The sequence below is a fragment of the Nerophis lumbriciformis genome, linkage group LG15, assembly GCF_033978685.3.
Source record: "Nerophis lumbriciformis linkage group LG15, RoL_Nlum_v2.1, whole genome shotgun sequence".
In the NCBI taxonomy this organism is placed as follows: domain Eukaryota; kingdom Metazoa; phylum Chordata; class Actinopteri; order Syngnathiformes; family Syngnathidae; genus Nerophis; species Nerophis lumbriciformis.
In genome coordinates this window covers 11,455,647-11,483,108 of record NC_084562.2, presented here as the reverse complement: position 1 = coordinate 11,483,108, position 27,462 = coordinate 11,455,647, and the positions used below count along the sequence as shown (strand labels likewise).

The 27,462-nt window shown below is 40.1% G+C and overlaps 1 protein-coding gene across 1 annotated transcript in view; it reads right to left on the bottom strand.

Moving 5' to 3' along the window:
• cfap70 (cilia and flagella associated protein 70) overlaps positions 1-27,462 on the bottom strand; it is a 52,167-nt gene that overhangs the window by 23,060 nt on the left and 1,645 nt on the right. Inside the window, exons 2-14 of the mRNA XM_061974849.2 lie at positions 26,118-26,214; positions 24,550-24,736; positions 21,045-21,140; positions 20,783-20,868; positions 16,845-17,036; positions 16,498-16,680; positions 14,546-14,640; positions 6,023-6,116; positions 5,758-5,895; positions 5,547-5,681; positions 2,105-2,167; positions 1,892-1,983; positions 172-229 (exon numbers count right to left, since the gene is read on the bottom strand). Coding sequence (XP_061830833.2) covers positions 172-229; positions 1,892-1,983; positions 2,105-2,167; positions 5,547-5,681; positions 5,758-5,895; positions 6,023-6,116; positions 14,546-14,640; positions 16,498-16,680; positions 16,845-17,036; positions 20,783-20,868; positions 21,045-21,140; positions 24,550-24,736; positions 26,118-26,189 — 1,491 coding nt within the window. The 5' untranslated portion in view covers positions 26,190-26,214. The remainder of the gene's footprint in view (positions 1-171; positions 230-1,891; positions 1,984-2,104; positions 2,168-5,546; positions 5,682-5,757; positions 5,896-6,022; positions 6,117-14,545; positions 14,641-16,497; positions 16,681-16,844; positions 17,037-20,782; positions 20,869-21,044; positions 21,141-24,549; positions 24,737-26,117; positions 26,215-27,462) is intronic.

Here is a 27,462-nt window from a genome sequence, read left to right as displayed (position 1 = left end):
TCTGGTGTGCGTGCAAGCGGGTAATTTAAGACACAGTGATTGGATATTGGTCACTTAAAAAAATAGACTTGCAAAAAATCTGATATACTGTATATTCTAAATTGGTAGTGGGTGCAGTTTAATAATAGTTGTTCACAAAAGACATTGCCTAAAGTGTGTGAGCATATTTACTCTATCAGCTCGGTTAGGTCCTGCTGGAGGTAGCCTTGGGGGGATCAGTGCTTTCACCCTACAAAAACATTTTAGGCAAAACGTTTCTTTGAATATTCCACATGCACAAATCTAAAATACAACATGTTTTGATGGAATGGTTATACATAAAACAGGTTTTTCCATTAGCTCTGGGGTAGGCACTTGCAGACAAAACATGGTACAACATACACTATATTGCCAAAAGTATTTGGCCACCCATCCAAATGATCAGAATCAGGTGTCCTAATCACTTGGCCCGGCCACAGGTGTATAAAATCAAGCACTTGGGCATGGAGACTGTTTCTACAAACATTTGTGAAAGAATGGGCCGCTCTCAGGAGCTCAGTGATTTCCAGCGTGGAACTGTCATAGGATGCCACCTGTGCAACAAATCCAGTCGTGAAATTTCCTCGCTCCTAAATATTCCAAAGTCAACTGTCAGCTTTATTATAAGAAAATGGAAGAGTATAGGAACAACAGCAACTCAGCCACAAAGTGGTAGGCCTGACAGAGAGGGGTCGGCGGATGCTGAAGCGCATAGTGCAAAGAGGTCGCCGACTTTCTGCACAGTCAGTTGCTACAGAGCTCCAAACTTCATGTGACCTTCCAATTAGCCCACGTACAGTACGCAGAGAGCTTCATGGAATGGGTTTGCATCTAAGCCATACATCACCAAGTCCACTGCAAAGCGTCGGATGCAGTGGTGTAAAGCAGTGGTCCCCACCCTTTTTGTAGCTGCGGACCGGTCAACGCTTGAAAATGTGTCCCACGGACCGGGGGAGTGGTGGGGGTTTGGGGGGGTTTTGGATTTATGGTATTTTTTGTTTTTTTGTCATAAAGAAATACCATCATGTGTGCTTACGGACTGTATCCCTGCGGACTGTATTGATCGATATTGATATATAATGTATATATTGTGTTTTAAAAAAAATAAAAACTTTTTTTTTTTTTTTTTTTTTTTACATTTCTTGTGCGGGCCGGTACCAATCGGTCCGGTGGTTGGGGACCACTGGTGTAAAGGACGTCGCCACTGGATTCTAGAGCAGTGGAGGGATGAATCACGCTTTTCCATCTGACAATCTGATGGACGAGTCTGGGTGTGAAAGTAGCGCATTGTGCCGAGTGTGAAATTTGGTGGGGGAGGAATTATGTGGGGTTGTTTTTCAGGAGTTGGGCTTGGCCCCTTAGTTTCAGTGAAAGCAACTTTGAATGCTCCAGAATACCAAAACATTTTGGACAATTCCATGCTCCCAACCTTGTGGGAACAGTTTGGAGTGGGCCCCTTCCTCTTCCTACATGACTGTGCACCAGTGCACAAAGCAAGGTCCATAAAGACATGAATGACAGAGTCTAGTGTGGATGAACTTGGCTGGCCTGCACAGAGTCCTGACCTGAACCCGACAAAACACCTTTGGGATCAATTAGAACGGAGACTGAGAGCCAGGCCTTCTCGACCAACATCAGTGTGTGACCTCACCAATGCGCTTTTGGAAGAATGGTCAAAAATTCCTATAAACACACTCCGCAACCTTCCCAGAAGAGTTGAAGCTGTAATAGCTGCAAAACGTGGACCGACATAATTTTGAACCCTATAGGTTAGGAATGGGATGGAACTTCAAGTTCATATGTGAGTCAAGGCAGGTGGCCAAATACTTTTGGCAATATAGTGCATGACTATGGAACACTCACTGTATATTACCTTCTTGCCAACTCCTCTGAAGATGTTCTGGCCACTAGTGGTTTCTTCAAGGAAATGTCAATTACAATGTATGATCTGCAGTCCAAATAAGCCTGTCACGAATGGAAAAGTGACCTCATCATGCTTAGATTTGTCAATTTACAATAAAGTAAACTTGTGCTTCAACCACCTATAAAGATTATATTATACTCCATACGATGTTTTGAAGCTTACTTTTTTATCTGGAGGAATCAGATCCACTGCGCTCACATCAGTCAGACTTTGATTGACAGACCCCTGGATGCAAAAATAAAAACAGATCATTCAAAAAATAATATTAATCTTCGTTTTGTGGTTGGATTTGTGGTGAACCACACTTGAGGACATTTTGTAAGGTGGAGCCTCGAAATACGAACCTTTCAATGTAGAAACTTATCAATCACAAACAACTAATTGAACAGAAATATGCTTTGGTGTACGAACCTTATCACCATGTATGAATGTTTCATCCACCCATTGTGTACAGCATTTTTCTAGTTCTAGTTTTACTAACTTAATATAAGTCCAAAGAAAGCAAGTGATAAGAGACATGTAGTTTGAAACATTCATGAAGTATCCCCACCTCCCTTTCGTTGCACGCCAAGAAGACTAACCGACAAGGTAAATTGTATTTTATTTTTACTTCCTAATCTTTGTAGCGACCTGGCTGATAAAGTTAAGGAGTTCTGTGATTTCTAACTGAGAGTGCACCACAGGGCTAGTGACAGTGTGTGTGTGTCTCGGCTACACAGAGCACAGTTAAGCTGTTGTTTTTTTCCACTTTGCTAATCAATCAAAAGTTGTTATGTCTGATATACAGTACTGTATAACACTTGACACAAGTGTGCAAACCTCTACCAAAATGTCTGGAACCCAATTTTCATATTTACATTGTTTCTTATGGAGACATTTGCTATTTTACTTACGAGTCCAGTTCAAGAACCAAATAAATCAAGGTTCCACTGTCCATGGACAACTATTATAGACTTGGAAGTAGAGATGTCCGATAATATCGACCTGCCGATAAATGCTTTCAAATTTAATATTGGAAATTATCGGTCTCGGTTTCAACCTCCCGATTTTCCCAGGAGACTCACGAATTTCAGTGCCCCTCCCGAAAATCTCCCGGAGCAACCATTCTCCCGAATTTCTCCCGATTTCCTCCCAGACAAAATTATTGAGGGCGTGCCTTAAAAGCCTACTGATATGCGATTTTCTTATTTAAACGGGGATAGCAGGTCCATTCTATGTGTCATACTTGATCATTTCGCGATATTGCCATATTTTTGCTGAAAGGATTTAGTAGAGAACATCGACGATAAAGTTTGCAACTTTTGGTCGCTGATAAAAAAGCCTTGCCTGTACCGGAAGTAGCAGACGAGTAGCGTGACGTCACAGGTTGTGGAGCTCCTCACATCTGCACATTGTTTACAATCATGGCCACCAGCAGTGAGAGCGATTCGGACCGAGAAAGCGACGATTTCCCCATTAATTTGAGCGAGGATGAAAGATTTGTGGATGAGGAAAGTGAGAGTGAAGGACTAGAGGGCAGTAGGAGCGATTCAGATAGGGAAGATGCTGTGAGAGGCGGGTGGGACCTGATATTCAGCTGGGAATGAGTAAAACAGTAAATAAACACAAGACATATATATACTCTATTAGCCACAACACAACCAGGCTTATATTTAATATGCCACAAATTAATCCCGCATAACAAACACCTCCCCACTCCCGTTCATATAACCCGCCAATACAACTCAAACACCTGCACAACACACTCAATCCCACAGCCCAAAGTACCGTTCACCTCCCCAAAGTTCATACAGCACATATATTTCCCCAAAGTCCCCAAAGTTACATACGTGACATGCACATAGCGGCACGCACGTACGGGCAAGCGATCAAATGTTTGGAAGCCGCAGCTGCATGCGTACTCACGGTACCGCGTCTGCGCATCCAACTCAAAGTCCTCCTGGTAAGAGTCTCTGTTGTCCCAGTTCTCCACAGGCCAATGGTAAAGCTTGACTGTCATCTTTCGGGAATGTAAACAATGAAACACCGGCTGTGTTATCCGGCACAACAGTCAGGGGGTGCATTCTACGGCGGGGGTGCGTTATCCGGCACAACACCTGCCGCAATACACCGCTTCCCACCTACAGCTTTCTTCTTTGCTGTCTCCATTGTTCATTGAACAAATTGCAAAATATTCACCAACACAGATGTCCAGAATACTGTGGAATTTTGCGATGAAAACAGACGACTTAATAGCTGGCCACCATGCTGTCCCAAAATGTCCTCTACAATCCGTGACGTCACGCGCAGACGTCATCATACCGAGACGTTTTCAGCAGGATATTTAGCGCGAAATTTAAAATTGCACTTTAGTAAGCTAACCCGGCCGTATTGGCATGTGTTGCAATGTTAAGATTTCATCATTGATATATAAACTATCAGACTGCGTGGTCGGTAGTAGTGGGTTTCAGTAGGCCTTTAAAGGCACTGCCTTTAGCGTCCTCTACAACCTGTCGTCACGTCTGCCTTTCCTTCATACAAACAGCGTGCCGGCCCAGTCACATGATATATGCGGCTTTTAAACACACACGAGTGAATGCAAGGCATACTTGATCAGCGGCCATACAGGTTACACTGAGGGTGGCCGTATAAACAACTTTAACACTGTTACAAATATGCGCCACACTGTGAACCCACACCAAACAAGAATGACAAACACATTTCGGGAGAACATCCGCACCGTGACACAACATAAACACAACAGAACAAATACCCAGAACCCCTTGCAGTACTAACTCTTCCGGGACGTTACAATATAATTCGGAGGTCTCAAGGTTGGCAAGTATGCTCTAGTGTACTCTGGACTGAAGCTGTGTGCCTTCATTGTTTTTGTAGCTGTTGTTTTGGGGCATGTTTAAAAAAAATAAAAAATAATGCACTTTGTGAAAGTCAAAGTATAGTATTTCCCATAGTTTATAGTTGTAGTGGGTATTAGGATTATCTCAGGGAGAGCATGTCCCAAATTCCAAGCTGCTGTTTTGAGGCATGTTCAAAAAAATGATGCACTTTGTGACTTCAATAATAAATATGGCAGTGCCGTGTTTGCACTTTTTTCCATAACTGGAGTTGAAGTTGTTCTCTTATTTTGGAAAACCTTGTTTTTGATTGATTGATTGAAACTTGTATTAGTAGATTGCACAGTACAGTACATATTCCGTACAATTGACCACTAAATGGTAACACCCGAATACGTTTTTCAACTTGTTTAAGTCAGGGTCCACGTTAATCAATTCATGATAAAGTTACATTGTTTAATGCATCCAGCGGGGCATCACAACAAAATTAGGCATAATAATGTGTTAATTCCACGACTGTATATATCGGTATCGGTTGATATCGGAATCGGTAATTAAGAGTTGTACAATATCGGAATATCGGATATCGGCAAAAAAGCCATTATCGGACATCTATACTTGTAAGCATACCTGTAGCTTCTCATAATGTTGTCTTTAGGGGTAGATATGTACTCCCACTACTCTTGCATTGATATTAGATTGAGTTGAGATTGAGGGATGAGGTAACTCAGACCCACTGTACAAATAACTGTGTTCCCAAACTTACTAACCTTAACAGCATGCGACGGCTTTGCATCCTTGGTCTTTCCCGCATTTGTCTTTGAAGAGCCTGTAGTTGTGCCAGAGCGGTCTTTGCTGCCTCCGGGCTTTGAAAAGTCTTTTAACAAACTGACACCTTTCCTGGCCTGTGGAACAAGAATGAGATCCATGACTAAGAAGTCAGTCTTGTGTCAGGTTTAAAAACAAATGGGCGAGCAATACCTTGTTAAGTAACAAAGTGGTTGAGTAGGGCTGAATTTTGTACGCTCCTCGGATACGGCTAATTCCTGGATACAGCAAACGGCCCAAGTCGATAAAGGCCACACCATGGGAGGGGATCTGTGGCTCCTCCTCTGTTGTCTGCATATACACACGTTTTCATCATAGGTGCCTGGAGAAGCGCTTTGCTACTGGTGGTCAAGATGGCGATTGTACATTTATCTGCATTTTCGGTGTGTATATCCTCTAAGAATGACAAATTTCTCACCATCCTGGAAGCGGCGCCCGGCTTGTCATTGGAAGCTCCCGACTTCATGATCTCAAGCGGCCAGAATCGACTCTCTGTGATCTTCTGACGCAGCCTGAAATCCCAGTCAGCATCTTGCACATCATTTCAGTCTGATTTGCTATTTCAAAAGTCAACTTGTGAATTTCAAATAGTCGCAAGAACTATACACTTTACATTACTTTACTTGTGGACTCACTCAGACAGTTACTCTGGGCTGTCACTTGTATTCATTGAGGACCACCATACTTGCCAACCCTCCCGGATTTTCCGGGAGACTCCCGAAATTCAGTGCCTCTCCCGAAAACCTCCCGGGACAAATTTTCTCCCGAAAATCTCCCGAAATTCATGCGGACCTGAGTGACGTGTCGACAACCTGTTTTCACGTCCGCTTTCCCACAATATAAACGGCGTGCCCGCCCAATGACGTTATAACTGTAGAATGATGGAGGGCGAGTTCTTGGTTTCTTATGTGGGTTTATTGTTAGGCAGTTTCATTAACGTCCTCCCAGCGCGGTAACAACACACAACAACAACAGTCACGTTTTCGTCTACCGTAAAGCAGTTTGTCTGCCATAAACAGCAATGTTGTGACACTCTTAAACAGGACAATAATGCCATCTACTGTACATGCATATGTGACAATAACATCTACGGATTTTAGAGAGTGCAGTGCACAACTGCGCACACAACAAGGAGACGAAGCAGAATGCATCATCAGAGAGGGTGTTCAGCATGGTTAGAAAAATAGTGACAGAGAATAGAACAAGGATGGACAATTCAATCCTTAACTCAACAATGAGTAGATGAGTGTTATGTGTAAATAAAAGAACACTGAAATTCAAGTATTTCTCTTATTTATGTATTTATACATATACATATATATATATATATATATATATATATATATATATATATATATATATATATATATATATATATATATATATATAGCTAAAATTCACTGAAAGTCAAGTATTTCTTATATATATATATATATATATATATATATATATATATATATATATGAAATACTTGACTTGGTGAATTTTAGCTGTAAATATACTCCTCCCCTCTTAACCACACCCCCAACCACGCCCGCGCCCCAACCACGCCCCCCCCCCCCACCTCCCGAAATCGGAGGTCTCAAGGTTGGCAAGTATGAGGACCACATCGTAGTTATGGCTGCCCCAGTGGGCCGCATGTAGCACTGAATCATATAGAAATATAAATGTTTAAGGATTGCCTCATCATATTATTACTATTATTATTATTGTTTTAAAATAATTACTTATATATTGTTTTTTTTATTTGATTGTTTTAAATTGTTTTGGTTTATTCTATTCTAAGTAACACTTAATTTAAACTAGATTGTGCATAACAACAACACTCCATTCCACCTTACTGACTTCATAACAGTTAATCAACTAAAAATTGTGCCTATTCCTATTCCCACAACTGCCTTGCTTTAAGACCGTGTTTTAGTGGCCAGCCACAGCAATGATCCTCGGAGGATCCTCTGGACCAATGTTTTTCAACCTTTTTTGGGCTAAGGCACATGTGTTGAAAAAATCCGGAGGACACCACCAGCAGAAATCATTAAAAAACTAAACTCAGTTGATAGTAAAGAGTCGTTGTCGCAATTGTTGGATATGAATTTAAACCTAAACATCACTATAGCTCTTTTCTCAAAGTAGGTGTACTGTCACGACCTGTCACATCACGCCGTGACTTATTTTGAGTTTTTTGCTGTTTTCCTGTGTGTAGTGTTTTAGATATTGTCCTGCGCTCCTATTTTGGTGGCTTTTTCTCTTTTTTTTGGTATTTTCCTGTAGCAGTTTCATGTCTTCCTCTGAGCGATATTTCCCGCATGTACTTTGCTTTAGCAATCAAGAATATTTCAGTTGATTTTATCCTTCTTTGTGGGGACATTGTTGATTGTCATGTCATGTTCGGATGTTCATTGTCTTTGCTCCACAGTAAGTCTTCGCTGTCGTCCAGCATTCTGTTTTTGTTTACTTTGTAGCCAGTTCAGTTTTAGTTTTGTTCTGCATAGCCTTCCCTAAGCTTCAGTGCCTTTTCTTAGGGGCACTCACCTTTTATTTATTTTTGGTTTAAGCATTAGACACCTTTTTTACCTGCACGCTGCCTCCCGCTGTTTCCGACATCTACAATGCAATTAGCTACCGGCTGCTACCTACTGATATGGAAGAGTATTACATGGTTACTCTGCTGAGCTCTAGACAGCATCAACACTCAACAACAACACATCAATTTCAGACTATAATTACAGGTTTGCAAATTTTTTTTAACCCAAATAGGTGAAATTAGATCATCTCTCACCGCAGATTCGACTGTATCCCTGTATCACTGTGCACAGTGGTTGAAAAACACTGCTCTGGACTACCAAGTACAGTAATTTACAGTAGAACACACTCTAGGCTACTTTGTATATTGGGTGAAACGAGTATAAAATTGACTAGTTTGATGTCAGTTCATTTTTAGGGGGTGCTAATTATGTTAAAAATAGGGGTGTCAATTGATAATTATAAAAAAAAAATCAGATTAATCACACTCTTGAACTTTGATTAATCATGATTAATCGCAGGTTATTTGCTTGCATAAATAACATTTGAACTGTAAGGGGGGAACCCTAAAGAGGAAGTAATCATACCACGTATTCGATTAGGACACACCTGACTGAATAAGACATTGCACCTGCTCAGTAAACACCCAACAGGATTATGTGACAGCTGAAATGAGGTAGAGTCAGTGGAACATGCAATCATCATTCTTGGTGGGAAATACAGTGGAGAAAGGAGAAAACTAAGAGAAGAAGTTTGAAGACATGGACAGAAGGAGGTTCCTCTCAAAGTGGTACTAAGCAGCCACCAGAAAATGTTTGTAAAGTTTCTAGAAGAGGCAGGTTTATGGAATAGAATTTGGTATTGGAAGGTATATATGCGTGTATGTGAAGGAGGGAGAAGGGAGGGAACTCTGGTTCACACTCTAGGTGGCGGTAGTATACTTTTAACATTGAGTGCCCCGCCATAAAACAAGAAAAAGAAGAGGACATTTGTTTACCAGTCAGGCATACAACCAATTGGCCTCGATAAATAGAGACAAGTGTGTAATTTTTTTTTTTAAACAATTAAAACCATTACGCATTACACGCTACAATATGTAACAAACAGTATAGCTTGTGTCTATGATGCCTGAGGCAAAATAGAATAGATTGCACTAATACCATACTTGCCAACCCTCCCGGATTTTCCGGGAGACTCCCGAAATTCAGCGCCTCTCCCGAAAACCTCCCGGGACAAATTTTCTCCCGAAAATCACCCGAAATTCAGGCGGAGCTGGAAGCAACGCCCCCTCCAGCTCCATGCGGACCTGAGTGACGTGTCAACAGCCTGTATTCACGTCCGCTTTCCCACAATATAAACAGCGTGCCTGCCCAAACACGTTATAACTGTAGAATGATCGAGGGCAAGTTCTTGGTTTCTTATGTGGGTTTATTGTTAGGCAGTTTCATTAACGTCCTCCCAGCGCGGTAACAACACACAACAACAGCAGTCATGTTTTATTCTACCGTAAAGCAGTTTGTCTGCCGTAAACAGCAATGTTGTTGTAATATATTGAGTTGGAGGTGTTACAGGCCTCGCACTGAGTAGCCTGGTCCCAGTGTTCGATGTGGTGTGTCCTGTTTTATAGGAATAAAAACGAGACACAAAGTGCTTGATTGCGTTGTCATCTCAGGGTGTGACCTGACTTTTTTTTATTAAACATTTCTTGACTTCTTTACTCTCATTTGCATTTCTATTGTGCTTTTAATCACTTTCAAATAGTTTCAATAATGTAATTTCAATTCCCCATTTTTCATTCACATTGTTAAACAATGACATCCTTACTTTTGAAATTATAAAACAAATCCACAAAAACATGGAGGATTGATCGTTACATACCCCAACACTATATTTCTTGTGTAAAAACATCACGTAACGGTACTGTTACTTTAATGAACATCTTCATTTTACATGTTTGTACTGTATCCTGACATTGCTTCTTTTTAATATTGCTGCTTTCTTGAACGCTTTTTTGTCATTATAAATCAATTACAATTACACACATTGTTACCTGACTATACCTATAATACTTCTTAACAATCACAGTTTATCTTTAACAAGTCTCCACTGCCGCCGCCATTCCCGCCCAACCACGCGCTCGCACACAAAGGGAGACATCGCTTATTGAACATAACAAATTTCATCACAAATACACACTTTTAACAACCTACTTCGATATTTCTATTTTCAGAAACGCTTATAATTGCTTGGAGACAAATGTGTTAATATTATCACACTTTACCGACCTGTTTTATAGGAATAAAAACGAGACACAAAGTGCTTGATTGCGTTGTCATCTCAGGGTGTGACCTGACTGAGACACGGAAGTACTAACAAGCACCTCCCATTTTCCTCCTTTCCTATAGGAGTGCTCCCTCTGCTGGCGTGGCGGTATAACATGTCTTGTGGCATTCAGCTTGGAAACATACACTTAAACTGTGACTTTAGATATGAAAATACCTCGAACTAAATTAGGATACTCTATTTACACATTAATTTTACAAAACAATTGTGACTACTAATTGTAAGTGTCACAACACACCCCAACAAAAAAAGGAATGACTCCCGACATTTCACAACTTCAAAATACAACTATCACAAACTCTGTACATCTATGTATGTGCCTTATGAGACGTACATTGGCATGTGCGGAGATGTTGGTATGGTGTACACGTGTGGTGAACAGAATGACGGGTTGAAAAATTGGGATGGCACGGGATAGGGAAGCAACGGGTGTCCTAGAATACTCCAGGCAACCATTGAGGGGCCTGCATACACCTCTGCACTGTTAACTACTGAGGGCACATGAAAAGAAGGCTGACCAAGGGTATCATAAGTAAATCGAGATGCCGGTTGCCTATTTCTAGTGGACCTTCTTGGGGGTGGTATCTCAGCGTCAGGAGTGGGGCTCAGTTGCGCTTGTTCGTCTTGCGAAAAAGACTGCTCTCGTTCACATCCCTCTTCCATGACAGGTAGATTTCTGGGTTCATATCCTTTAGTTCCCTCATATCCCTCTATATCCCCATCACTGATGTCCTCCAAAATATGTTCATCATTGTCCCGTAAATGATCTCTCTTTCCTGGTCCTTCTGTCCCATTCATGGGTGCATGTCTCCTATTTGCTGAGTCCCTTTTCCTCAAAGTTGGTCCTTGGTTGGCGATTTGGCTGAGCTCCAGCGGGCCTGATTGAATTTTGGGGACCAAGGAGGGTTCCACGTCTGGTCTGTCTTCTGTACAAAAGTTATATCTTAGCTCATAATAGCTAGAACTGCCATCATCATCAGAGCCTGTGTCACTGTTTGAATCAGGTGGAATATTTATGTGAGTTGTTCTTGGTCTCCTTTCTGGTACCTTCTTTCCTCTCTCGAGGTGTATGCAGGCCCCTCAATGGTTGCCTGGAGTATTCTAGGACACCCGTTGCTTCCCTATCCCGTGCCATCCCAATTTTTCAACCCGTCATTCTGTTCACCACACGTGTACACCATACCAACATCTCCGCACATGCCAATGTACGTCTCATAAGGCACATACATAGATGTACAGAGTTTGTGATAGTTGTATTTTGAAGTTGTGAAATGTCGGGAGTCATTCCTTTTTTTGTTGGGGTGTGTTGTGACACTTACAATTAGTAGTCACAATTGTTTTGTAAAATTAATGTGTAAATAGAGTATCCTAATTTAGTTCGAGGTATTTTCATATCTAAAGTCACAGTTTAAGTGTATGTTTCCAAGCTGAATGCCACAAGACATGTTATACCGCCACGCCAGCAGAGGGAGCACTCCTATAGGAAAGGAGGAAAATGGGAGGTGCTTGTTAGTACTTCCGTGTCTCAGTCAGGTCACACCCTGAGATGACAACGCAATCAAGCACTTTGTGTCTCGTTTTTATTCCTATAAAACAGGTCGGTAAAGTGTGATAATATTAACACATTTGTCTCCAAGCAATTATAAGCGTTTCTGAAAATAGAAATATCGAAGTAGGTTGTTAAAAGTGTGTATTTGTGATGAAATTTGTTATGTTCAATAAGCGATGTCTCCCTTTGTGTGCGAGCGCGTGGTTGGGCGGGAATGGCGGCGGCAGTGGAGACTTGTTAAAGATAAACTGTGATTGTTAAGAAGTATTATAGGTATAGTCAGGTAACAATGTGTGTAATTGTAATTGATTTATAATGACAAAAAAGCGTTCAAGAAAGCAGCAATATTAAAAAGAAGCAATGTCAGGATACAGTACAAACATGTAAAATGAAGATGTTCATTAAAGTAACAGTACCGTTACGTGATGTTTTTACACAAGAAATATAGTGTTGGGGTATGTAACGATCAATCCTCCATGTTTTTGTGGATTTGTTTTATAATTTCAAAAGTAAGGATGTCATTGTTTAACAATGTGAATGAAAAATGGGGAATTGAAATTACATTATTGAAACTATTTGAAAGTGATTAAAAGCACAATAGAAATGCAAATGAGAGTAAAGAAGTCAAGAAATGTTTAATAAAAAAAAGTCAGGTCACACCCTGAGATGACAACGCAATCAAGCACTTTGTGTCTCGTTTTTATTCCTATAAAACAGGACACACCACATCGAACACTGGGACCAGGCTACTCAGTGCGAGGCCTGTAACAGAATTCTGGAGGCACCGCTGGGATCGGCATCCGACAAAAGAAGATGCTGATCTCCTAATCTACGAATCCAAGGCAGACGTGACGGCAGAAGCAAGTTGAAGCAGTGTGCGACTGAGGCAGCAACAGGACCAACGCGTGTGAGAGGGACCTTCGCTGGAGGAGTGCAGCACCGCTTGCCCGAGACAACAAAGCTACAGTCTGTCGTTGAGTAACACAATCAACATGGGAGAACGTGTACGTAAAGAGCTGACGTGGGAGGTAAAGAAAATACTCCACGAGTTGACAGCACAAGAACTTTTTGAAATTATTGAGGACATCACACCGGTATCAGATGTTGATTCTTCTGGGGTAATTAAGGGTGATGAAGAGAGTTGTTTTGACTATATATGTACTTACTTAAATTGTAGGACACTACTAGAGTCAGAAGACCAAGGTATTTCATGCTTGCTATCTCTAAGAGATACGATTAATGACATCAGAGCCAGTCGTTTCGCCGAAGTCCGTCACGCTAAGCAAACAGAAAGTGTTATCATTAACCCACCACCCTTACAACTGACAACTATGCAACAGGGACAGAGGGACAACAGTGATGACACATTGCCACATGTTTCCGCTGATTCACAACGGCAATAACCAGGCGAGGTGATGAAGTACTTCTCTTTACTGTAGACTTCAGAACAGACTCACACACTTGACGTCAGGTGCGCAACACCACGTAAATCGTTGGCCAACCAAAAAATAACCCCAGTACGCTATAGCCAACATTCACCAGGAGATGGCAACAGACAAACATAGATCACTCTATTACATTCCTCCCCTTTTAGAAATGTAGAAGTTACTCAAAATAAATAAACAACCCAACCAAAAATGCAGCAGCTCAATTAAAAAACTGTACTTAAGCCACATTCATTTTTTTTTTTTTAGTACTGAACTCTTAACCCTCATTTGTAAACAATAACATGCTTATTATACAAACAGTATTTGTACACCTTTAACACAGATTTTTATACTGTCTTCAGAGATTCAGTTTTTTTGGTGGTACTCGAAACCTTTCTGGGTACCTGCGAAAGGGTGTTCAGCATGGTTACAAAAAAAGTGACAGAGAATAGAACAAGGATGGACAATTCAACCCTTAACTCAACAATGAGTAGATGAGTGTTATGTGTGTGTATATGTGTAAATAAATGAACACTGAAATTCAAGTATTTCTTTTATTTATATATATATATATATATATATATATATATAATAAAATAAATATATATATATAGCTAGAATTCACTGAAAGTCAAGTATTTCTTATATATATATATATATATATATATATATATATATATATATAAGTATATATATATATATATATATATATATATATATATATATATATATATATATATATATATATAAGTCAAATACTTGACTTGGTGAATTCTAGCTGTAAATATACTCCTCCCCTCTTAGCCACGCCCCCAACCACGCCCCCGCCCCACCCCGACCACAACCCCCCACCTCCCACCCCCCGAAATCGGAGGTCTTAAGGTTGGCAAGTATGACTAATACTAATTTGGCCACGGTTCCGCATAACAAGAATGCTTTGCACTTAATTGACTTCTTAACAGTTAATTCCCAACTGTCTTGCTTTGAGGAACCACATTCAACGTGCTGCCTCAACTTGACAACAATACAGATACAACAGCTTGCATTTGGCAAATATATACTGTATGTAAGAAACAAATGAGTTGTGTGGGAGGCTGACCTGTTAGCGCCGCTTGCATCCATAAAACAGGTCATTTCTATATCCCAGGTCACTCTGTTCAGCAAGGTCTCCGCTTCATTACGGAACTCACGGTCCTGTAGTTGACATTCAGAGATTCAGCTTAGTCACTCCTTTTCTTCTGCATTCTACAATTTTACTGTTCGCCTTGGGCCAAACTACTTCTCGGCATTCTGTTGGTTGATTCAACTTTCCCAATTTTACCACTTTACCTTTTATGTGTAATGGTAAACAACCTAAGTAAATTCCATGTACCGTATTTTTCAGAGTATAAATCGCACCGGAGTATAAGTCGCACCTGCCGAAAATGCATATTAAAGAAGGAAAAAAACATATACAGTATAAGTCGCACTGGAGCCCGGCCAAACTATGAAAAAAACTGCGACTTATAGTCCGAAAAATACGGTAATGTTTAAACATAGACTATGTGTATAAAGCCTAGTGTAGGGGTGCCTAAAGTGAGGCACATGGACTTGACTTTTTCACTTTGGCCTTGATTGAGGCTATGTTCATACTGCAGGGTAGGATATCCAATTCAGATTTTGTGGTCAAATCAGATCTTTTTACGTAGTCATTCACATTACAAAAAAAATATGCAATCAAAGTCCACATTTTGTGAACTGACTTACTGCATTAAGAAGATTAAGAAGGAAGAGGGCAAGCATTTTGGCTCTCAGTTTTCTGGACATTTGCTTCAATGTCTGCTCTGAAGAGCATGTAAAGGGGGAAGTGGGAGGCAGGAGTGATGGAACATTGACGCGAGTTCCTAAAAACATTGTCTGTTTTCTACTCTTTTTAACTTTTCTCTCTCGGCTCCAGGCGAAGGCGGTATACCTCGACCCCCACCCCACGTTTTGTCTTGTCTTGTAGCTATCCTGGCCCCAGATTGAGCAGCCCTGCAATTTCCTTGTTGAAACATGTGCTGATCCCCATTGGAGCCAAGTTTAGGATCGATTTTTCTTTAACATATTTTCCTCCCCCAGTGTACACCTTTTCCTACCTTTTACGGGGCGCCACCCTATAGTGGCGATCCATCAGCGTTCCGGTTCTGTCACGATGAATGTTTGCCCTTGAACGGGTGTTGTAACAGTGTTCAAAATTTAAATGTCTTGTACTTTTTAAGTGCAATGACAATAAAATGCTTTCCTATCCTATTTTTTTTGCAACCGCCTATTTTGGTGAAGAATTCTGACGCTTATATCGTATGAAATCGTATTGGTCAAATAAATGTGCGCAGAGTGTTCAGCTTGCAGCTGCTTCGCATACATATCCGATTTATATCCACATACAAAAGATGCCCGGTTCATATTTAAACATTTCGGAATTGCACTGCTCACATTGACAAAAAGAAAATCCAAAACAGGTCACATATGGGTAAATAATCGTAATTGACCTGCAGCATGAAGAAGGCCTTAGTGATTAGTACCGAATACCTAGTTTTTGGTTGAATTTTGCAAGTAGAGTGATGCCTCTGTTGTCATACAGCCCACTTTTCGTAGAATTAGGTTTTCCAAGAACAAATCTAGCTTCGCTTTATATACATCGTACGCCCAAACACTGTGCGTAACAAACTTGTGCGTTTGCTTATTGAATTTAAGAAAGAACATGTAGCAAAGTACTAAAGTAGTTTCACCTCACCCTCTATCGCTCGCTTGGCTCATCCCGGTCTCCGCCAACCCTCAATAAAAAGTAAAAGTAATGTCAATTGTTCAATTATCCAATGAATTAATAATTGAAATGTCTTTCACAGTGCTTTTGCATGTAAAACTATACCGGTAATTATTCTCCATAAAATGTATTTTTTGAAGATATTTGTGTGTGTCTGATTTATATTATTATTTCTTATAGCAAAAATCCATTCGGCTTTTGTGCGATTGGGTCTTCGTCGGACACTTTGAAACAACTTACTAAAGAAAACCAAGGTACCACTGTACCTTTAAGCCAGTAAGCTCGCCATCTTCAATATCAATAGGTTGGGTGTGGACAAAGGCTCCTGGCAGGAATTGGTTCCCTGGAGCCAGAAGGGCATGGTGCGGCCTCTTCATCTGTCTGCCATCTTCTTCCCTGTGCCCGCCCGGCTTCAGCTGGCCTTCAGTGAATAATAACAGCTGATCTTTCTGGAGTCAGAGAAACATGATAAAACAGACTCACTTACTTGGTAATGGTGTTAAGAAAATAACTTAATTTTCCTCATAGGAGTAATACTAATACTGTGACATTGCACTGTAGACCTTAGGCTGATATCCTTTGTAGGGCAACTTGACAGTATAATAGTACTAACCTCAGCAGTAGTTGGTAACTCCATAGCAGCAGTGCATATGTATGGAGGAGCTGCAGGCCCAGAACTCTGACTGAACGCTTCAGGGAGAGAGTAGGCGGCCTCCAAAACTACCTTGGCTAGGTTGGAAATTGAAAGCTCTTCTTCGGTCAGTATTGGAGCTGACACACTCACAGACACATCCAGAAACGGGTGCTATGTGGGTTAAAGATTCTGGATTATTGGATACAAATAAGACTGAATTGTGAAAAGTAATAAATAGGTTTTTTGCTATCTAATCCAGCACAGCATACGGACACAGTTTGTGGCAATGGTTAGGTTTGAAAACACATCGTATTCTAATGTTTTGATGATCTATTGAACTCATATAAATCAAGTGTTGTAAATGTTTTGGACACCATTGCTCCTGTCGAGGCTAGAATGGTTAAACGTAGGCAAAAGGTGTCAGGGAGAAATTAAAACTCGGTCTGGGCACAAAAAGGGAGCCGAACGAAAATGGCGCAAGTAAAAGCTCCAAGCTCATTATGAGCTTTACAAAGAAAAGTTAAATGTGTTCAACCAGATTTTACGTAGAACAAAGGATACATATTTTTCTGACATCATTACAAACTGTAGTAACAACTCCTGTGTCCTGTTTGCTACAGTAAACAGATTACCAAACCCTCCAATTTCACTTCCAATGGAACTCATTTTACATCAAAGTGCAATCAGTTTGCAATATTCTTTTGCAAATAATTCCTGGAAAACTAATAGCTATTCTGCAGCCTGCTAGTCAACTAGAGCTGACACATTTCACTCCTTTCACTGAGGCCCCGTTTACACTAATACAGGGTAAATCCCACCTAACCTTATCCTTGTCCACACACACACAATGGTCGTTTAAGACCCCCTTCCCCCCCTCCGTTAGCCGGCGCAACGCGACCTAATACGCATATGCGGAAAATGAGCACGTCATAGTCACCTCCAGTGTTGCTTTGTGTGCAAGTTCTTGAATTAAATTTAACTTATCTGAACAATATCCAGTTGTTGTGGTATTTCAATTAACTGGAATCCAGTGTGCTGTGGGGCCTTTTGTAGTGAATCACACCTGAGCCATCATAAATTAATCAAATCTTTATTGGACACGAAAGTACACAATGTGACAAAGAACATTTCACACCAATCAATCTAGGGATCTAGATATATGGCCAGGACACTCCTCACTCTTTTACTTTCGCCTTCATTGTCCATTCCTTTTTGGTGACTTTATATATTCTGGACTTAGACGTTGAGTCCACGACATACATGGCAGACAATAACTGATACAGTCTGCTTTGCCAGTCCAAAAGCATTCGCCGTTTTCCGTAGTCTTCCCTCGTCGGTCAGGTATAACAAAGCACAAGCTACCTTTTTTATCACATCCACGAGAGCTCGCATTCTCGTTGACTCTCCTTCGACAAATGAACTGAGTTTTTCGGTAAGTACAATCACAGCTGACCTGGACATTCGAAAGTTCTCTTGCCGTCTGAGATGTGTTGTATCGGGAATAACTGCAATCGCTTCCTCTTAAGGTATTCATGTGTGATTTCCACAAGCGTCTGTACATGTAGAAGAATGAGAAACACAGGCATGTCTGGATGACTCGCCACCGTATTTCCAGTGGTTAGCTCCGAGTTACGAAACCGCTTTATTATGAATCTGGCTGTGGCGCGTTCTTTCTGACGTCACTTCCGGTGTGGCGGAAGTCACTTCCTCTCGGAACTCAGTTTGTAAACGATCAATGAGTCCATACAAAGCTAAGAGCCTTAGATTCAAGAAATACACGGCGCACTTACCTGTGTAAAAATGTGTCCAAGGAGGGGAAACTTAAATGCTGGTTTAGTGTGGCTGAAACGGGGCTTAGGCCAAATAATTATTCGTTTAAGGGGTTATCCGGCTTAGTGTAGACATAGCCTGACAAAACGGTCGAAGAGATCATCCAGTCTGAGTTAATCAACATGCAGCCTTGATGATTTACCCACTAGATTTCTAAAGTCTGTGCTAAGCAGTTTGTTACCACAATTTGCTCATCTTGTTACCATCTCACTTCAGACTGGAACATTCCCAAAAGCCCTAAAAACCGCAGAAACTAAGACCCTCTTAAAGAAGAGTCACCTTGATGCCAAAGTGCTGAACAACTATCAGCCCATATCAAACCTGCCATTCTTGGGCAAAGCCCTAGAAAAAGTTGTATACCAACATCTTAGTGACTTTCTCCTGTATAACAATGTGTTTGATACTTTCCAATCAGGCTGGAGGCCCCACCACAGTACTTAAACTGATTTGATCAAGGTGACAAATGATATCTGAACACTGATGCAGGAAAAGTCTCAGTCTTAGTTCTGCTGAACGTGAGCGCTGTCTTTCACACAGTCAACTACACTATCTTACTACACGAGGTTAGAAAACTGGATGGGAACATCTGGTTGTGCTCTTAACCGGTTCAAGTCCTGTATCGATCACAGGACATACTTTGTTGAAATTGGTAACTGTGTCACTGAACAAAAGGCTATGACCTGTGAGGTTCCTCAGCAGTTGGTGATAATGCTCACAGTCAGAATGGTATTTATTAATTAACACTCACCATTGTCATTTAGTTTGAAGTGTTATAGGAATTCATTATATTATCTATTTCAAATATTTTGGTTATGTGAAAGTCATACTTGCCAACTTTGAGACCTCCAATTTTGGGAGGCGTGGGGGGGGGGGGGGGGGGGGGGCGTGGTTGGGGGCGTGGTTAAGAGGGGAGGAGTCAAGTGTTTCATATATATATATTTAAGAAATACTTGACTTTCAGTGAATTCTAGCTAGCTATATATATATATATATATATATATATATATATATATATATATATATATATATATATATTTATTTATTTTATTATATATATATATATATTTATTAATTTTATTATATATATATACTGTATATATATATATATATATATATATATACTGTATATATATATATATATATATATATATATATATATATATATATATATATATATATATATGTATAAATAAGAGAAATACTTGAATTTCAGTTTTCATTTATTTACACACACATAACACTCATCTACTCATTGTTGAGTTAAGGGTTGAATTGTCCATCCTTGTTTTATTGTCTGTCACTATTTTTCTAACCATGCTGAACACCCTCTCTGATGATGCATTCTGCTTCGTCTCCTTGTTGTGTGCGCAGTTGTGCACTGCACTCTCTAAAAGCCGTTGATGTTATTGTCACATATGCATGTACAGTAGATGGCAGTATTGTCCTGTTATAGAGTGTCACAACATTGCTGTTTACGGCAAACAAACTGCTTTACGGTAGACGAAAACGTGACTGCTGTTGTTGTGTGTTGTTACCGCGCTGGGAGGACGTTAATGAAACTGCCTAACAATAAACCCACATAAGAAACCAAGAACTCGCCCTCCATCATTCTACAGTTATAACGTGATTGGGCAGGCACGCTGTTTATATTGTGGGAAAGCGGACGTGAAAACAGGCTGTCGACACGTAAATCAGGTCCGCCTGAATTTCGGGAGATTTTCGGGAGAAAATTTGTCCCGGGAGGTTTTCGGGAAAGGCGCTGAATTTCGGGAGTCTCCCGGAAAATCCGGGAGGGTTGGCAAGTATGGTGAAAGTGGCGTTTTAGTATTAACTTTACAAGGTCACAATTCTTGATACTGCTTGATACTGGGCAAGTACGTTGCATAAACATCACTACCTTACACCTAAAAAGCTGTGCTGAACACTTAGTTGACCTCCTGTAGCCTTTAACTCAGTGGCTAACACTGCTTGTCTTAACTCCCAATATGTGGATATGTACAGACCTAGGTGTGAGCCCTGGACATGACGCACATGCACATAATGCAGCCGTGTGTTCATATGTATATTTATACAATTAGCTAACTGACCTTAGTGTTGACCCCTGGGATAGCCCCTTTTTCTACAGGGGCATTTGTTGCATGCACAGCAGCTGAGGATGAGAAGCCACACTCCCCTGAAAACAGAAAGCAAACTAATATTTTTGCAAAAGCTCTCATTTGTATGCCGCAGTCTTCGTGCATAATCCATTTTAGTTATTCATTTGTTGAATCAAATTCCTATTATACTATGTAAATCTCAACCGATGTATCAGAAAGCATCCATCAAGTGTTATCAAAAGCATAATTTTACCTTCCAGCAACGGCAGTAGGTCAATCACTGCCTGCCCAAGGATTATTACTTTTGCCTCCACCTTTTTCTTCTCAGGGATAAGTTCTATAATGGTCACTGAAGAAAAAAAAACATTTACATTCAAACGGTGATGAAAAGTAGCCTTGTTATTACAGAGGTTAGAAAATTGCTCCAAAGTCCTATTTCGAGCTCAGGACGTACTATGTACCTGTTAACTGTGTCTAAGACAAAATGGCTGTGACCCGTGGGGTTCCTCAGGAGTCAATCCTAGGACCCCCGGTGTTCAACTTGTACATGCTGTCACTAGGTCAGCTAATAAGGCAGCAACAATGTGTCCCAACACAACTATGCGGATGGCACTCGATTCACTTTGTCACTGCATTGAACAGATCAGTGTCTGGATGCAAAACTATTTTCTTCAGCTAACTCGGAGCAGACTGAAATCATTGTCTATGGCCCACAGAGGGGAAGGTGGTATCAGTCACCTTGAGACCCTTCTATGAAATCTTTTTTGAAAATCTGCTGTACTTTCTGTAATTTGTGTCACTCATGTTTCTTGAGAAGGAATATTTGTTGTGCTTTCTAAAACTCACGTCACATATGCTACCCCAATATATTTGCGGTTCTTTCTGTAACTCATTCTTCTTGAAAAGCAGTATTTCATGTTTTCTGTCACTTGTCACTAATGCTACTTAGAAGGGAATATTTGCTGTCCTTTCGGTAACTCATGATACTTGGAAATGTGTATTTGCTGTGCTTTTTGCAACTAATATTATTCAAAACTTTCAAACTTAAAAAATATTATTTACTATTTATTATTTTGTAACTCATGATACCCGAAAAATAATCATTTCTGTGATGTCTGTAGCTCGTCATTCATGCAACCTGAAAATAGTTGCTGTGCTGTCTGTAATTCATGTCACCCATGCTAATTAAAAAGGAATATTTGGACTGTTCGGGGTAGCACCTCGGTCATCCACCCTTAGCAAATCCAAAAAAGAATCTTGTAGCATTCACTACTTTATTGGCTAGAAAACTCATTGTTTTAAATTGGAAGGCAACAGTGCCTCTTTGCCACACCTGCTGGATTAAAGATGTTCTGTATTTTCTCAAATTGGAGAAGATTAGGCTGACATTGAATGGTTGTTCTGTGAAGTTTCAAGAAAAACTACTGTCACTTATGTTAATTATAAAGGAATATTAACTGTACTTAGTGGCACTGCTCCCAAACCACCGGTATGGGGACCGGCATCGGTACGGGGACCGGCATCGGTACGGGGACCGGCACCGGTACGGGGACCGGCACCGGTACGGGGACCGGCACCGGTCCGTGACGCATTGGCTACCGGGCCGCACAGAGACATTAAATAATTTATAACTGACCGTTTTTTCCTCCTACTTAACTTTCGCCAGTCCCACAAGACATACCAATAAGCTTGTTCATAGATGTATTATGAAATATACATATATATATATATATATATATATATATATACATATACACAATAATATAATAATTGTGTTGAAATAAGAAAGCACACATCTACTTTGGTCTAGTAAGTTAAAGTGCTGGTATTATTGCACATAGTCCTATTACACAAGTAGTTCGCAATAACAGTTGTATTCACGCATGGAAAATGTAACCAAAAAAAGCTAACATTAGTGTATCTACGTATGTAATATTGCAGAAAATATGAATACATAACTTTGAGAATGGAAATACAAATCCATTTAAATCTATGGGAGCTAATAGCAAGTACAAAACCCAAAACCAGTGAAGTTGGCACGTTGTGTAAATCGTAGATAAAAACAGAATACAATGATTTGCAAATCCTTTTCAACCTAATATCATCAAAAGGTTCAGAGAATCTGGAGAAATCACTGCAGGTAAGCGGCAAGGCCAAAAACCAACATTCGATGCCTGTGACCTTTGAGCCCTCAGGCGGTACTGCATCAAAAACCGACATCAGTGTGTAAAGGATTTGACCACATGGGCTCATGAACACTTCAGAAAACCACTGTCGGTAACTACAGTTGGTCGCTACATCTGTAAGTGCAAGTTAAAACTCTACTATGCAAAGCAAAATTTATTTATTTATCAACAATACCCAGACACGCTGCCGGCTTTGCTGCGCCCAAGCTCATCTAAGATGAACTGATGCAAAGTAGAAAATTGTTCTGTGGTCTGACGAATTCACATTTCAAATTCTTTTTGGAAACTGTGGACGTTATGTCCTCCGGACCACAGAGGAAAATAACCATTCGGACTGTTATAAGCGCAAAGTTCAAAAGCCAGCATCTGTGATAGTATGGGGGTGTATTAGTGCCCAAGGTATGGGTAACTTGCACATCTGTGAAGGCACCATTAATGTTGAAAGGTCCATACAGGTTTTGGAGCAACATATGTTGCTATCCAAGCAACGTGTTTTTCATTGACGCCCCTGCTTATTTTAGCAAGACAATGCCAAGCCACATTCTGCCTGTGTTACAACAGCGTGGCTTTATAGTAAAAGAGTGCGGGTAATAGACTGGCCTGCCTGTAGTCCAGATCTGTCTCCCATTGAAAATGTGTGCTGCCTTATGAAGCGTAAAATACCACAACGGAGACCCCGGACTGTTGAACAACTTAAACTGTACATCAAGCAAGAATGGGAAAGAATTCCAACTGAAAAGCTTCAAAAATTGGTCTCCTCAGTTCCCAAATGTTTACTGAGTGTTGTTAAAAGGAAAGGCCATGTAACACAGTGGTAAAAATGCGCCTGTGCCAACTTTTTTGCAATGTGTTGCTGCCATTAAATTCTAAGTTAATAATTATTTGCAACAACAACAAAAAAAATAAGTTTCTCAGTTCGAACATTAAATGTCTTGTCTTTACAGTCTATTCAATTGAATATAGGTTGAAAAGGATTTGCAAATCGTTGTAGTCTGTTTTTATTTACCATTTACACAACATGCCAACTTCACTGGTTTTGGGTTTTGTATTTCTAGCTTTATTATATATCCATGCTCTTGTTCTTGAATGTGATGTATCACCTATCACCCATCAGATACTAAAGCCAAAATAAAGCATACTACTAGCAAAAATGAGTAAAAAACAAAAGTCTATGGAGAGTTTTTTTGCAAAAGGAAAAGGCCAGGGGCTCCCACTAATTGAACGTTACGGTGAGTTTTTTCATGTATTCATTTTTCATGCACTTATTTGCCATATTTATCTGCCACACGTGAAAGGCCGGTCCGTGAAAATAATGCCTGGAGCAAAAAAGGTTGGGGACACCTACTTTATGGAACACATGTCATGCATGCTACTTGAAAAATAATATTTACTGTGCTTTCTGTAACTCAGGTCACTTATGCTATACTGTAATTACCGCACACAATTTTTTACCCTTATTATGCGGACAGGAAAACGGAACTACATGTTTGAAGTGATGTTAATGTTGTGTAAAGTACAGTCTAGTTATGCTGATCAAGCTGTATTTGAGTAAAGAAGCGGCACTTACTGTACCTATGATTGGTTTATGGGGGACGTCACTGAGAGGCAGCACACCATCGCAGCAGACAAAGCTGCAGGAGTAGTCATACTCGATGTACTGGGCAGCGGGGTCCACTGGCTTCCTATCAGACTCTCCCACCATCACACCGTTGACCTCCACCCGGAGATAACTTTGGAGGTTTCCTGCTTTTTTTCCATGCTTATAGAAAAAAAAAATTGATGCGGAAATAGTACAGTATTTTCCGGACTATAAGGTGCACTTAAAATCTTCTTTTTTTTTTACTCAAAACTTCACAGTGCGCCTTATAACCTGGTGCGCCTAATGTAAGGAATACGTTTGGTTGAGCTTACCCACCTCTAAGCTATTTTATTTGGTATATGGTGTATTGATAAGTGTGACCAGTAGATGGCAGTCAAACATAAGAGATAAGTGTAGACTGCACTATGATGGCAATATGTCCCAAGTAAACAACACCAACATTTTAAATGTTCCACTGAAAATATAGAACATTAAACACGGCGCTCAAAAATCTATCAAAATGTTTTAGTACGACTTTGGTAAGCTATGAAGCCGCACTGCTTGAAGGATGGTCGGCGCATTAAACATACAAGTATTATTATGGTGTGTGTATAAGGTAAGACATAATCTGGCATTTTGTTTTGCAGTATTGTGCAAAAGCAATTTGTATTACCTTCTGGTACCTGCTGATCTGTATTTGGGATCTGTATAAGTTCTGAAAAATTGCGCTTTTCTGCCTTTGTAGTCCGTGTCGACACCGTAGTCGATAAGATTCTTCTTTTTCTCTATCTTCTTGTTATGTGACATTCATCCTCCTCTGTTGCCATTTCTAATATAAAGTAGTGTAAAGTTCTTACTTATATCTGTCAGTAAACTCACCATGAAAGCGCTAAAACACACCGGTGTAGTGAGTTTAAATTATTCACCCAAGGAACTTTAGTTACTAGAGTTCCGGTCGGACGTTTTTTCACGGGACACATTTCCTGTGTTGTTGTTTCAAGATGAGGAGATGCTGCTTGATTTAAGTAAAGTCTGAATGTCAGTAAAACAGTTAGCTCCATCTTTTGACACTTCTTCCAATCCCGTCCTTGCATGCTACACCGCTACAACAAAGATGACGGGGAGAAGACGCTGCCGAAGGTGAGCCACGTAAATAAGACCGCCCACAAAACGACGCATCCGGAAGGGACTGTCAGAAAGCGGCTTGAAGATGATCTGTAAAACATAATCTATGCAACATTTTGACCAAAGAGCCACCATTACATGTTATGTAGACCACAAGGAAGTGTTTTCAAATTAATAATATGACTTCTTTAATGCGCCTAATATATGAAAAATGATCATAAATAGACCATTCATCGGCAGTGCGCCTTATAATCCGGTGAGCCCGATGGTCCGGAAAATACGGTACATCAAAAACACAGATGGAATCATGTGATCAACAATATTGTTTGGATTGAGTGCACATAGAAACTAAACAGCGTGTTAGTAATCCAACAATATCATAGCCTCCCAATGAAGGACAACAATTCAAAAGAAGCAGATGAAGCTCCTGACTCACCATGTTGGTTCCACGAGTGATATTTACTTTGATGGTCAGTATAGTTTCTACACTGTCTTCAGAAGACTCCATTATTCAAGCCAAAGTCCAAAACCACCTGCAATTTGTGGAAGTGAAACAAATGCAAATGAATGTGCTGTTTAATGAGATCGTCAATATAGAAATATTACTTTAAGTTTAACCTCACCTCACATAGACAAATGCATCAAACCTACAACAAAGTGAAGCTATTGAATACTTATGGATGGATGGATGGATCATCCATCCATCCATCATGGATGGATGGATGGATAGATGGATGGATGGATGGATAGATAGATACATAGATAGATAGATAGATAGATAGATAGATAGATAGATAGATAGATAGATAGATAGTACTTTATTGATTCCTTCAGGAGAGTTCCCTCAGGAAAATTAAAAATTCAAGCAGCAGTGTACAAAATTGAGATCGAATTTAAAAAGTAAAAAGTAAATAATGGGGTTATAAATGGAAATAAAATAGAAAATGTAACAATAAAAATAAAAATCTAACAGTAAAAATAAGAATATAACAGGAAACTAGGCAGTAGTGATGTTTGTGAACGAGTCGAGTCTTTTGAACGGCTCTTTTAAGCGACCGATGAGATCTGATTCCCAGTTTGGAGTCGTTCGATTACGAGCCATTTGTATATTAAAACTGCCCACGCTGCCTAGAGTACATGTGCGCACGTTCACTGTTGTACCAAGGAGGAGTAGATATGTGAGCCTTAAGAAAAGTAGCATAGTTTTGTATATTTTTATCATGCAATTAAACTATTATTTGTAATTGTTTTTTGTATAGTTAAAATGTTGGTGGAAAACTTAAGTTTGCATGGATTTTATCTGTAGCATGCAAAGTTTTTATTGAGCGGCAAGGTTTTTTAGGTTAGGGAAATACCAAATAGTAAACTCATTGTCAAAACATGGGGATATTTTTCGTGAACGAGTCGAGTCTTTTGAACGGCTCTTTTAAGCGACCGATGAAATCTGATTCCCAGTTTGAAGTCGTTCGATTACGAGCCATTTGTATATTAAAACTGCCCACGCTGCCTAGAGTACATGTGCTCACGTTCACTGTTGTACCAAGGAGGAGTAGATAAGTGCGCCTTAAGAAAAGTAGCATAGTTTTGCATATTTTTATCATGCAATTAAACTATTATGTGTAATTGTTTTTGGTATAGTTAAAATGTTGGTGGAAAACTTAAGTTTGCATGGATTTTATCTGTAGCAAGCAAAGTTTTTATTGAGCGGCAAGGTTTTTTAGGTTAGGGAAATACCAAATAGTAAACTCATTGTCAAAACATGGGGATATTTTTTCGTGAAC